This window comes from Miniopterus natalensis, chromosome 12 (assembly GCF_054644295.1).
Source record: "Miniopterus natalensis isolate mMinNat1 chromosome 12, mMinNat1.hap1, whole genome shotgun sequence".
Classification (NCBI taxonomy): Eukaryota; Metazoa; Chordata; class Mammalia; order Chiroptera; family Miniopteridae; genus Miniopterus; species Miniopterus natalensis.
Genome location: NC_142092.1, coordinates 14245541 through 14260008, shown reverse-complemented (window position 1 = coordinate 14260008; position 14468 = coordinate 14245541). Strand labels below are relative to the sequence as shown.

Below are 14468 nucleotides of genomic sequence, written 5' to 3'. Positions count from 1 at the left end.
CTGTTTCTTTTGATAAAAATCCTCACTTCCCTTCTTACTCATTATCTTTCAAAATCCCATCCAGATTTCTTCATCTCCAGAAAGTTTTCCCACACCAAGCTCTATCTTTACTAATTTATTTTGCATTCAGAGTTTCAACTGCACAACTTACAGAACAATACTGGTGTAATAAGTCCTGCATCATTAGTGTAAAAGCTATTATACCTACTACTATTTTGTTCAGTAACAGAATGGTGCATATGTTCTCTCCAATTCACTTAAAATTCCTTATGGCTTATCTCTGCACTCTAATGCCTACAAAGTCCTAGACACATATTAATTCTTGATTGACTAGAAAATAAATACCTTGCACCAACCACAATGTCACCATTGTCTAGCACACAGCAGCACCATATAGACTGAGCTGGAAGTCGGATTGTTTGAGCACATTCCCCATTTTTCCAGATTCTCAGAGATCTGTCTTCTGCTGTTGTCACAAAATCTAAAATTGATAAATACAGAAAAAATCAACTTGAATAAATAAAATTAAGTACATTGACACATACCATCTTTCTACACAGGCAGACCTTTTTAACCTCAAAGTATTTTAAAATTATAGTTTTACGTTTTATGTATTTGCCACTTATTATACAACTTTAAAACATGTTTTTACACACTTTACATCCTACATATTATTCTTAACACCAATAAATTATGCAAAGCCTTTCCTCAGATACCTCAGACCTTTTCACAACCGTCAAGTGTGAATTAATATAAAGATGATCATACAATTTTCTCCTTTAGGAAAAAATGTGTATGAACTAAGGTTATTAAATTATTCAAGTTACAGTTAGTAAACTGATTCAAGTCATCAGCCCTCTATCCCTCACCTCAGGAATATGATGGAACAATGGTCAATACAAAATTTTAAATACATGGTATAAGATAATCTTACCTTTACAATTTGGAAAGACAGATATGCTATAAATATAATTTGTATGTCCATAATATACTTCAAGACACTCGCCAGTGATTTGCCACCTTCTAACACTGGCATCATTTGCACAGGAAAGAAATTCTGTTTCACTTAAAATTGCCAAACCTCTTACACAGTCTTCATGCCCTGTATCCAAAAAAAACCGTAAATCAATAAAATAGATCATTTGGTTAATGGCTCTATGTACTTCGTTAACACTGTAAAACACATCAGTGAATAGTAAAACCTGATTTCAAGTTTCAAAACTCAGTTTTTCTGTAGAAAAGCCTGGTAACCAAAATTTATATTTTAGGTTTGGCCCTATCTTTTTTCTCACTAGTCTTGGAAAGTTATTTTATATTCATCATATCTTCTCCAAATTATTTCTTAAAATCCTCCAGAAACAGAATTTTGATCCCTAGAATTTTCTTTTTTTACCTGACAATTCAACTTTTCTTTCCCAATAACTGGGATAATTCATAACACACAGTATTTAAATATAACAGAAAACATAACAAGGAATAAGTACGTATTCCTTGCTATGTTTTCTTACCACACAACAGTGAAATTAATATTTATAAAACACCAGAGAAAATTAAGAAAAACTAAGATTACAAAGAAATTGTAATTATTTAAGAGTTTGAAGTATCAAAACCATCAGAGTAAAGTAAATTTTATTAAAATGTGCAAAAATAGGCTGAAAAAGATGCTCTAAAACACCACAATTAGTGGCAAAGCTAAAACAAGAATTCAAGTTTCCTGGCTCATTATCCTACCTCCTTTTTAAAATTAAGTTATTTACTTTTAATTCTCACCCCAGGACAAGTTTAGAGGAAGGAAGGAAGGCAGGCAGGCAAGCATGGGTGGGGGGAAGAGAAAAAGAGAGAGAAAACATCGATCATCGATCAGTTGCTTTCCATACATGCCCCAACCAGGAATTGGACTCACAACCCAGGTATGGGCCCTGACCGGGAATCGAATAGGCAACCTTTTGGTGCAGAGGATGACACTCAACCAACTGAGTCACTCTGTCCAGGCTATCCTACCTCGTTCCATTCCATTAAATCCTAACTTCTACCCCTTTCATTCAACCAAAATGCAAATATTAAGCCAAACATTGTGATTTATCATTGGAAACATTTTACAATTTATATAAATGCAAGCATTAAAATGATAAAGTAAAAACCAATGATTACTGATTTCTTAAAACAGCAAGAATTTATGGAATAAACTCGTTGCATAATGTTCTTAATTATGTAAATGGAGATATATTTGATAAAATTCAATTTCTTTCAATGTTAATTGAAGCCCTGCTGAAAATATCATTGAATTTTTTTAAGGACAAAACATTCTCTGAAGCTTGTGATCTAATAAAGAAAATCAGAAGTTAAAACACCTTTCCCATGCTCAGTATTTGCTAATTTAGTTCAGCTATCACAGATCACTAACAGCTTAATACATATATGTATGTATGAAAGCAAAAACAGAGATGCTTATTATAACTCATTGTCCGATTTCCATCTATAGATAGTTTTAACTTCATGAAAGGACTTCTTGCAGTGTTATCCTCCAGGGAATTCATCAACTTTAAAAAAGTAAATAAAAGAAAAATATCAACAAAAAAATTCACACCCAAAATGTAAGTGCCCCACAGATAAAAAACCAATACTATTATTACACAGCAGATACCTCAGTGTAGGAGTTATTTAACAGCCAATGTTTAAAAAGACTACCTACCTAAACCACCACATAAATAGAGCCTGAAATGTATTATTAAACAATGTACTTCAATATTAATAAAAGCACTTATGTTTTCTTCCATATATATGAAGCTAACTCTACTGATCCATCATTAATAAGGCTGATGCGCCTAGACCATGTGGCTCAGCAGTTGAGCATTGACCTATGACCTAGGAGATCGTGGCTCGATTCCCAGTCAGGGCACGTGCCTGGGTTGTGGGCTCTATCCCTGGTGTGGGGGCGTGCAGGAGGCAGCCGATCAATGACTCTTATCACTGATGTTTCTCTCTCTCTCTTCCCCCTTCCTCTCTCTGAAATCAATAAAGACATATTTTTAAAAAAAGACACACACAAAAAAATAAGGCTGATGCTTGGAAGGTTCAAACTGAACATGTTCAAAGGATAAGCAAAACCATCACTGCATACCACAAATTACATATATATAATTCATAGAACCACATTACACATATTATAGCATATCAGGTACCTATTTATTAGTCCAATTTGGTTGTTTAATGAGAGGTCCCATTATATCTTTTAAAAAGATATGTGTTTGCCCTGGTCTGTGTGGCTCAGTTGGTTGGAGCGTTGTCCCATGATCCACAGTGGGGGTGCAGAGAGGAGGTAACCAACTGATGTTTCTCTCTCTTCCCCTTCCCCTCTCTAAAAAAAATCAGTAAAACACATCCTTGGGTGAGGATTAAAAAAAAAAAAGATACGTGTGAAATGTTTTTCAAATACCACTTTCAAGCTTCTAAACCTTTGAGAAAAAGACCATCTGAGAAAATATGAAGCAATGAGATTATAAAAGTTGTCTATACTCTGATATTACCTGAAAAAGTCCTCTCACATCTTCCAGCTTTCCACAGTTTAATAGTCTTGTCTGCTGATCCAGTTAACATTAAACCCTGTTCAGGCAAGATCTTTACTGCCCAGACTGCAGCTGTATGACCCTGTGAGTAAAATGGGTAATTTAAGTTGCCACAGAACCATCATATTTAATTGTTATCTAGCATATTCAAACAGAACTACTGTACCTGTAAGGTCATCATGCATTTGTCATTCAACCAGACTTTAGCAGTGGTGTCCCATGAGCCACTAAGTAATGTCCCAAATTTTCCAGATGAAAGACTACAAACTAAAGGAAAAAAAGGCACCAGTTAACACATTTCCATATAGAAAAGTGTTCAACCTTGTTAGTTATTAAAGCATTGCAATTTTAAAGACACTGTGATAGTATATTAGCCAAATAAGGCTTAACTCAATGGAGATGCAGAAGTGTGCAGTGGTCAAAACTGTTGTCAGACCACCTTGATGCAAGTACTAGAGATGCCATTTATGAACTGTCTGACCACAGGGATATTACTTAACCTCAGTTCCTCATCTCTAAAATAAGGGAACAGGATTAAGTGGGTTGCACAATCCTTTCCAGTTCTAAGAAACTACATAAAGACAATTATTTTAAAATGCTGTTTATATAGATACTTAGGGTCACTTTAATTAAAATGACAAAACACTGGAGCCAAGCTACATGTTCAACAGTAATGGAATGGTTAATCAAATGTTTTATTGATGTAAAATTATATAGGCTAAAAATTATAAATGAAAGCTCAGTATACAGCCACTTGTTGGTTCCATGAAGGATGGAGCTAAGCAGAAAAATGAGAAGAGGGACTCAAAGTCTGCATACAACACAGTGAAAACAATAGACCTCTCTTTTCAGCCTACAGGGTCAGGAAAGTGCACCCTCACCCACTGCAGGAGATGGAGATTTATTCTCTGGTCACAGGAACCAATTGAAAGAGGATTCCCATTTGAGAATCAAAAAGAAAAGAAAAAAACCCAAAAACGTTAGGGAACCAACTCATTTTGAAACCCAGTAAAAGAGGTGGGAGAAGGGACAAGGAAAGCATTTAACCTGTCCTCTCTGGATAAAATTCTCCCATGGTAACCAAAGAGTTAATGAAATGCTGGATCTATGCAATGATCATCAATAAATGCTAAAAATCATTACATAAAAGGCTGATGAAAATTTTATAATGAATGGATATACAACACTTGAACCCAACGATCAGTCTGAACATCACAAAAAGATAGTATGTGCCTCCTGATGTGTTAAACAGAAAAAAACGCAATACTACCTATAAAGTGTTCTTGCCAAAACTTGAATCTGTACCTGATCAAGCTTCTAAATCTAACTAACTTACAAGACATATAGTAGGTTGAGGAACTTAAAGGGAACAAAAAGGCTCTAATCAGGAAAGTTCTGATTGCGGGATATGCTCCAGGTAAAATAAGCAGTTTCAAATGGAGAGGGGTAAAAAGGGAAACAAACTGACAGATTCAAAGACACGTGGACCTTGTTTGGGTCACAATTTAAACAAACTGTAAAAAAACATTTAAGAGACAACTGGGTAAATGTGAACATTCACTGGACATTTGATAATAAGAAATGACATTTTGTTTTTGTTTAAGGTGTGAGAACGATATTGTTTCAAAAAGAGAGAGAGAGAATCCCCCTCTTTTAGAGTGGTCAGCAAACTATGGCCTGTGGGCCACTTGTTTTTATACAGCGCACAAACTAAGAATGGTTTTTACATTTTTAAGTGGTTGGGAAAAAATAATCAAAATATACTTCCTGACATGAAAATCACATAACTTCCAAATTTCAGTGTCCATAAATAAAAGATTATTGAAACACAGAAAGGCTTAATTCATTTATTTGTCAATGGCTGCTTTTGAACACAACGGCAGAGTTGAATGGTAGTGAACACAAAAATATAGCCTGCAAAGCCTATAGTATTTGCTACCTGGCTAGAGCTGCATATTAATGTATTTACAAATGAAATAGTACATAGAAAATTTTCTTTAAAATAATCTTGTGGAAGAAAGGAAAGATGAAACATGACAGAGCTTGTGTTGATAGTCCTTGAGTAGAAGAGGTCACTATTCCATTAGATATCATATATATATAACTCAACACATTACTGTCTCTACTTTTGTATATAGTGAAGATTTCTATAAAGTTAAAAAAATATATGTAGCACTCTATACTGAAGATTTCACATACATACACACAAAACATTTTACAAACTCCTTAATGAAATTAAGTTTAAAATGTTTATGGGACACACTATTTGCTTACAGAACTCCCAAACTATTCTAGATACATTAAAAAATAAATACACATACTGCACTGATTAAGCATATCATTTTATAACAAAGAGCTGCTAAGCCATACTCAAATGCAGGAAACTCAGAGAATCAGAAATAGTATATACAAATCATAGAAAACGATATTCAGAAGTATTCCTCTTCAATGATACCAGAGTTCTAAACACATTCATTTAGCTGTACAAATACAGACATAACAATCAAAAGATAAAGAAATACTCTTAGTTTTCCTCAGTAAATTCCTTGCACAAAACAGCTGAAAAACCAAAATCACAAAGTATATCAAAATTATACAGCTTCTTCCTTTTATAACTGAACACTTCACTTTTTAAATATACAGGGGTGGAGAAAAGTAGGTTTACAGTTGTGAGCATGGGAGACACAGAGTTCATTCATGTATTATCTATTAATTATTGTATTATTTGTATTATAACTGTAAATCTACTTTTGTCCACTCCTGTATAAGCATGAGAAGCTTTACTGTTAACAGTAAATCTGTAAGAGAATTTAAAGAACAATGCCGATCCAAAAAGGTTTTTACTATCAAGCCTATTAGCTAGAGGTTAACAAACATAATAAAAAACAGGAAAAATGAGTATGTAAACTTTACTTTCAAATGGACAATTATTTTTCAAATAGAAAAACACCAAAGCGTTATACTCACCAGTATTTTTGTGACCTTTTAATATATAAAGTGGTGCTGGACTCTCCAGTGAGAAAATGCAAATATTGTGGTCATTTCCTCCAGTGGCAATTAGTCCATGAGGGTAAACATCACTTGAAGGTATGATGCATACACAAGATACAAAATTGGAGTGGCCACTCATACAGTGCATTTCTGTGAAGCCCCTGTTAAGACTGGAAAGACATGACAACAAATAAGACATACATTTGTTCCCTAACTTAGCTTAGGACGTAGCTGTCAAACTACTCATTTTCATTTAGTGTCTAGTTGAACTGTATATAGAGCACACGCTATTTCAAGTATCCATTGTTTTAAATTAAATATTAAATAGCTAAATTATATCAGCTGCTACAAAGGTCTACATCAGATTCGGAAAAGTTTAATTAGGTTTTCACTGATAATAGTATGTTAATTAACAGGAAGGACAAGGAAGGAAAGGGGGGTAAACAAAATATCTTAAGTGGCTTTTCCTCATCCTCCATCTTCATTTCTACTTACCAGTAACTGTTACCCTAAGAAACCCCTGGTGAATTAGGATCATGGCATCCACTATCAATAAGCCTCAAACACAGTGAGGACATTTTCACACTAGGGAACATTAACTTAGTACCCATATACTTGTATCTAAATAGAATATCAATCATTCTCAATACGCAAGCTAAAGGAACTAATATAGCCATGTATGATTGCTCTAGGGACACAGCACAGCAACTCCCTGGGGACCAGGATGATTGCTAATTTGTTACTCAGTCACTTGTTATGCCTTACATAACAAGTCAAACAACAGATTATGATATACTACATGAAAGGCAGTTAGCTGCTGAGAGGAATAGAAAGAATTATATACCTGATTCAAGCTAAATCAAGGAGTTTGCAGTCTAGTTGAAAGAGATGAGACAAGTACACATAAAGAGAGCAAGACTCCTGGGTAAAGACTGAACACATCTATTTTCACTTCTTTCCCAAACACCACTAAAGCATTGTGTGCGTGCAAGCACACACATTCCTGGAGGCAAATAATGCTGCTAATTCTTGAGCCTTCTGGGGATTCACTGGTTAATTTCCCTGGCGCCTGCTTAGAACTCATTTTTCTGATGTCTCCCAGACCTTTACTACTTTCCCGTCAACTTCAATACTGAAAGTTATAATCCTGTTCTTTTTTCTTTCTTCCTAGCCTGTGGTTTATGTCTTTTTAAAAATAAATATCTACATATATATGTACACATAGATATACGCATGTACATATGTATGTATGTATGCAGGCAGCAGGGAAAGTAGAGAACCAATCTACCAATGAATCCCCAAAAGCTCAAGAATTAGCAGCACTTTGTATGTACCTCTAAAAATGAGGACAGGAGCCTGGAAGGCATGGCTCAGTGGTTGAGCATCAACCTAGGATCCAGGAGATCGCAGTTTAATTCCTGGTCAGAGCACATGTCTGGGTTGCAGGCTCGATCCCCAGTGGGGGACGTGCAGGAGGCAGCCAATCAATGGCTCTCTCTCATCACTGATGTTTCTCTTTCTCCCTTCCTCTCTCTCTCTAAAATCAATTTTAAAAAAATGGGGACAAGAAAAGGTAGGAACCAAAATAAGGAAGACTAGTTGAAAGTCTTCAGAATCAGTCAGAAGCTGAATTATGTGAAAAAAATCTTCAAAGGAAGGTATTTGGTAGTAGCTATTTTTAACTTGTACACTTTATTTCGGTGGGGTTTTAAAATTGTGTTTTTAGAAACCATTTTATCAGTAAGCCCAAAAAAACTTAAAAGAGAGGACATGATAAAAAATCTATATTATGTAAACCACTAAATCTACCTATGTGTGTGTTTGTGTCCCTTAGCATCCTAGTATAGATGTTTGCACGCATCTTTTGTATTGGTCTGTGAAGTTCTTAAGGGCCGAATCCAGACTTGGTTCTTTTTATCTTCTCAAGTTCCCAGCACAATATTCTACATGGTAAGAATTAAGTATTTCTTGAATCAATCAAAAATATTTAAAGTATTAAAGGGAAAGCAGTTAGACACCCTAGCCAGATGACTGCCCCTCTTGCACCCAGCAAAAGTCTGGGGCTTTTTCTTTGGAAAGGTGAAAGTCTTATGGGGGACACAGAGCATAGTTGAGCTCTGGGGTATGAAGAACATGTACATTCATAATGGAGGCCAAAACCACAAAAGACAAAACCCTGGCGACCAGGCAGTCACCCTCTAGGCAGACCAGCCCAGTGAAACGGTCCAGCCAGATGACCCGTGTGAAGCTCCCAACCAGCAAGCCCCAGCCTTGAGCAGAGTGCAGGCTGGGAGCATTCCAGTTCTCCACCCTTAACACTGAGCCCAGAATAAGGATTGTCAGACATCTGGGGAAAGGGTTCTCCAGCAGGAAATATATAGTGACCAAAACAAACAGGGAGGGGGAAAAACAAATTTGGAGGAAACAGAATACTAAGGGGAAAATAAAAAAGTCAGCCCTGGCCGGTGTGGCTCAGTTGGTTGGAGCACCAAAGGGTCTCGGGTTCGATTCCTGGTCTTAGCATATATCCAGGTTGCAGGTTTGATCCCTGGTTGGGGAATGTATGGGAGGCAACCGATTGCTGTCTCTGTCTCTCTCTCTTTCTCTCTCTCTCTCTCTCCCCTTTCCTCTCTCTCTTAAATCAATAAAACATATTGTTGGGTGAGGAGTAAAAAAAAAAAAAGAAAAAGTTTTTTTAAATCATTACCATACTTAGAGATATTGCAGCCACAAAACAAGAACATAATTTCACAAGAAGTCAAGGCAATTTCTGAGACAGTATAGCAAAAAGGGAAGGAGAGAATTAAAAGAAATTTAGAAACAAGTTCAATATCTGGATAAAAAGTTCCAGAAACGAGAACAAAGAAAACGAAGAGGGGAAAACCAAAGAATTTAAGATGTCCCAGCCCTAGTCGGTGTGCTCAGTGGTTAGAGCGCCCGCTGAGGGACTGAAGGGTCTCGGTTTCGATTCCCAGTCAAGGGCACGTGCCTTGGTTGCAGGCTCAATCCTGGCCTGGTCAGGGCACATGCAGGAGGCAGCAAATCTCTCCCCTTCCCTTCCATTTTCTCTAAAAAGTCAATGGAAAAAATATCCTCTGGTGAGGAATAACAAAACAAAACAAAAGGCAAGAAAATGTCCCAGAACATATGGCTGTGAGTGTTCACATTAAAAGTGGCCCTGAACAATGGATGAATATTGACAGAACAAAATAATAGGTCAAGAATCAGAATGGCTTCAGTCTTCTCAGCTGTAATATTAGAGGCTAGAGTAAAATGGGGCAATGGCTTCAAAATTCTGGAGGAACATTAGAATGACACAAATATTTAACTTATTATTCAAGTAGCAAGGCAGAGTAAAATCCATTTCGGACTTGCACTGTATTTCAGGAAGCTCCAGGAGGATGTGCTCTAATAAGGCATCAAGGGAGAAAACCAAGGAAGAGAAAGTAAAAGGACACTGAGAACAGAAATCCAACATAAAGAGGTCCAAAGGGAATTGAGGAGACGATAATAAAGGGAGATCCCAGGCAAACAGACCAAGTCAGAAAGTTTTCACCAAAAGAAAGATGAAACTGTAAAATATCCAATATGTCTAAAAGTCTCAACAGGAGATATACAACTAGCATTTATAGCTGAATTAGTGATAAATACATAAAATTAAGCAAATGAAAACCAAAAACAAGGCAATTAGTAGCTATATAAAGATCATAAAATTGTTGAAGAAAAGTTATCATAGTTTACTCCACAGCTTAGGTGCACACAGACTCTGTACAGTCACGAAATATTGATTCAGTTTCAAGTTAAGGTAATTTAAGGGCATAGAAACGGTGCATATGTGATGAGCGTTGGTAGAAATGAAGAGCTAGACTCTCATACTCTGCAATAAGAACTATAGAAAATACCTGAAATAAACTAATTTAAAAATAAAAAGAGCCCTGGCCAGTATGCTCAGTGGTTAGAGTGTCAGCCCTCGGACTGAAGGGTCCTGGGTTTGATTCCAGCCAAGGGCACATACCTCAGTTGCAGGCTCAATCCCTGCCCCAGTTGGGATACAACCAATGTCTCTCTCTCACATTGATGTTTCTCTCTCTCTATCTCCCTCTCCCCCCCCTTCTACTCTCTCTGAGAAGCCAATGGAAAAAATACCCTCAGGTGAGGATAAAAAGAAAAAATAGGAATAAAAAAATAGCAATACAGTCATGCGCTGCACAATGATTCAGTTAACAATGGACCACATGTATGATGGCGGTCCCATAAGATTACAATGGAGCTGATTACACATTTGTGGTGATGCCTGTGTAAACAAACAAACCTATTGTGCTGCCAGTCGTACGAAAGTACAGCATATACAATTATGTACACAGTAATGATAATAAAAGACCATGTAACTGGTTTATGTATTTACTGTACTATGCTTTTTATGGTTATTTGTGAACAGTACTCTTTCTACCTATAAATAAGTTTGCTTTAAAATAGTATTCTGTGTTACACCGCAGGAGCCTCCTCATACATCTCCTGTTTACTGCTTCTGAGTTGTATTATTTTCTCTGTGCATGATTTAATCTGTTGTTTTATACAGTAACATGCTACAACACGCTTGTATTCTAGGAACATATAGCCTAGGTATGTAGTCCAGATATATCACTTAGGTTAGTGTAAGTGAACTCTGAGGTTCACATAACAATGAAACCACCTACGGACACTTTTCTCTGAACCTATCCCCCTAGTTAAGCAGCACATGAGTGTACAGCATTTTATACATAGATATGGGAGTAAAATAAGAAATAAGCAGTTAGGAGATGAAAATTTACCTCCAAGAAAGGGAAATGGGGAGGGGAAGGGACTAGATTTGATTTCTTTTTTTTTTTTTTTTAAATATATCTTTATTGATCTCAGAGAGAGGAAGGGAGAAGGACAGGGAGAGAGATAGAAACATCAGTGATGAGAGAGAGTCATTGGTCGGCTGCCTCCTGCACGCCCCCAACTGGGGAATGAGCCTGCAACCCAGGCATATGCTCTGGCCAGGATTCGAGCCTCGATCTCTTGGATCCTGGGTTTGATTTCTTAACAAACCCTATAGAAATATATGTCTAAGGAATGTTTACGAGACTGTGGCATGATCAGGAAAGATTTAACACATGATGTATAATCTGCTGTTGTATCTGTCAAATATGGGTCGTTTTCAAAAGGCAAAGCAATAGTTGGTGATAGACTTTAAAAATCCAATTTAATATGAAGTGGGCTTATAGAGGCCTGAAGCAGTCTCAAAGAATGGTATGCAGCTGACTGGTTCAGTTTAATGTACAACCAAAAAAAAAAAAAAGAAAGAAGAGAAAGATGTCTCCTTTGTGAAGGACCTTCAGAAAGCCCAGATATTTTTTGGGTTCTCAATGGGCTTTTGTGAAACACAGTTATCTGGTTTAGTCCACCCTAGAACTACTTCGCCTCCCTGAAACTAAATTCCCCCATCATTTCCAGTCCATCCCTACACTAACTACCCTGATCCAGAACCCTACGGAAAACAATTTTCACTTACTACTTGGCTCACAGCACTTCCTTACTATATTAATATACAATAAAACAGAAACTGTCAGGATATCAGCTATGAGGACACTTTTATAAGACTAAAAGTATGGTTGAGGCACTCTAGTTTGGGATGCGTAAGAGGTTCATCACCCAGTGACCATGAGATGCTCTACCCTAAGCAACTGGAAATTAGAGGTAAAACTATCTTATCTCTCTAATCACCCACCATTTAGCGCTGTGCCTAGCACAATGCAAGCTCTCAATGTTAGGTGAAAAAACACATGAATGAATTTTGAAAAAGAAAACCAAGAAACAACATGAGTTAAGGAAAAGAACCAGTTTTCAAGTAGAGGATCATTTCAGCCCAAAGTTCCTCAAGGTCCTGGTAAATGCAATCACTCCAGTGATTTAAGTTCTTGTCAACTTAACACACTCATATACAACATGTAAAAGTTTAATGACAGGATTCAACTATGACAACTGGAATCCCCTTTACATATTCCTTACTGCAATGTTTATATCCTATTGGGCATATGCTTCTAATGACCTCAATTTTAAATGTACACACTTATTCGGTAATTATATTCAAATACACAGAAAGTTATGTATTACTGTTATGAAGTGGTTTGGAATATCATAAAACCATAGAAGTGACCTTTAGAAGTCATCTCATCCAATTCAATAAAGGAGTTGGCTCTACAATATCCCTAGTCTAGTCTACCATGTCCTGGCTACACTACTGCAAAAGCCTCCAAACAGATCTACTTCCACATTTAAACCTTTGCAATCCATTCCCCATCAGCAGCTAGCAGAAACTTGTCAACAGGTAAATCAAATCATGCTGCTCCTTGCTGGGAACCCTTTAATTCTTCCAACTACTACATCCCTTCCTCAGCCTTCAGACTTGCCCCACCTCACAGCTCATTCCCTCCTGCACAAAGGGATTTTCCTCTTTCTCAATCCAGAGCCTCTGTGTTTGTTCCTCCTACCACCTACGGTTCTCTTCCAATTCAACCTTCCTTATTCCGGGTTCCCATGACAAGCTCCATCTCAGCGTGAGATAAAAAAAAACACCAAAAACCAAAAAACCAAAAACCAAAAAACCTCCTCAGAGAGGCTTACTTCCTTAACATCTCTCTCATCTCTATATGGACATTTGTTTTCTTCACAGTATCCGTGCCAAATATGTAATTATTTTTTTATCCACACTGTAAGCAAGCTCTATGAACACAGAGAGCTTGTCTCTCCTCTTATTCTTCTTTAGGATCCCAAACAAATACAAGGCACTCAATCAACAGTTATCATCTGAATTTATGGATGGTTCCCCCAACTCTAAGTGAAACCTCTACTGATGGGAGGCTAACAAAGTAACTCACCAAGATTTTTCTCTTTCTGAACTGAAATCTGATTTCCAGGTCTTAAACATCCTGTTACAATTTGCCAAATCTGAGCCGAACTCTTGAACTTGATTTGGGCTGGAGCTAAAATTTTAACCTTCTGTGCCTTTTTGTTTGTTTGTTAGAAGGCAATAGGCTTTCTCTCCTCCGGAAAACAACACAAACCCCACACATTCATAAAACATTTGAGAGGTTTCACCCCCCTGCATCTACGTGCATCACAGCCCGCAGACTAAGAAACTATGACTTGGACAACGAGAGAGGAGGCAAAGCAACTTTCTGCGATGCAATTTTTGAGAACTGCGGTTCTCACATTGGAAGGAAGACTACAGAGCACATTCTAGGGCAGATGTTTTCACGTCGCCTCGTTTAGGAAGGTGCACAGGGCGCCAATAAATTTTCAAATCTTAAAGACACATGGGAAACCATCGTCCAAAAACCGAAGCCCCAGGAGATAAGACGTTCGTTCGTCCAAGGTCACCCACTCGCTAGTGGCCACGTTAGGACCTGAAAGCAGGTCTCTGCGGCCCCAATCCGGTGCTCTTCCCACCAAACCGTGCCGGTTTCGCACACTGCGCGCCCGGAGCGCCAGCGCCCTCGGGATGGGGGGAAGGCAGACTTCAGGGCAGGCCGGGAGAAAGGGAGAGGGCAGGAGGGCAGGGAGGCTTCACTCTTCCCACCCGCGGGCGGGAGCTTGCAACACGGCCCAAGGCGGCGGGGGCGCGGGGCTCGCAGCGCTCACCTGTCCGGGACCCAGAGGCGGGTGGTCCGGTCCCGAGACACGGACACAAAGGCGCCCGGCGGATAGAGGCAGCACACCAGGCCCCGCACGTCCAGCTCGTGGCCCGGGAGCGAGCAGCTCAGCCGATACCTGGCGGCGCCGCTCTCCATGGCCCTCGTCCGTCCGGCGCCCGGGCCGGGCCCCGCGCAAGATCAGTCGGCAGGGGAGGCTGGGGGTGCGCCGGGCCGCGGCGGGCGAGGGGCCTGC

At 38.4% G+C, this 14468-nt stretch overlaps 1 protein-coding gene across 1 annotated transcript in view; it reads right to left on the bottom strand.

The window, feature by feature from the left end:
* PLAA (phospholipase A2 activating protein) overlaps window positions 1-14468 on the bottom strand; it is a 33511-nt gene extending 19043 nt beyond the window's left edge. Inside the window, exons 1-6 of the mRNA XM_016220505.2 lie at window positions 14223-14468; window positions 6534-6727; window positions 3733-3833; window positions 3528-3648; window positions 935-1102; window positions 346-481 (exon numbers count right to left, since the gene is read on the bottom strand). Of these exons, the coding sequence (XP_016075991.1) occupies window positions 346-481; window positions 935-1102; window positions 3528-3648; window positions 3733-3833; window positions 6534-6727; window positions 14223-14371 (869 nt within the window). The 5' untranslated portion in view covers window positions 14372-14468. The remainder of the gene's footprint in view (window positions 1-345; window positions 482-934; window positions 1103-3527; window positions 3649-3732; window positions 3834-6533; window positions 6728-14222) is intronic.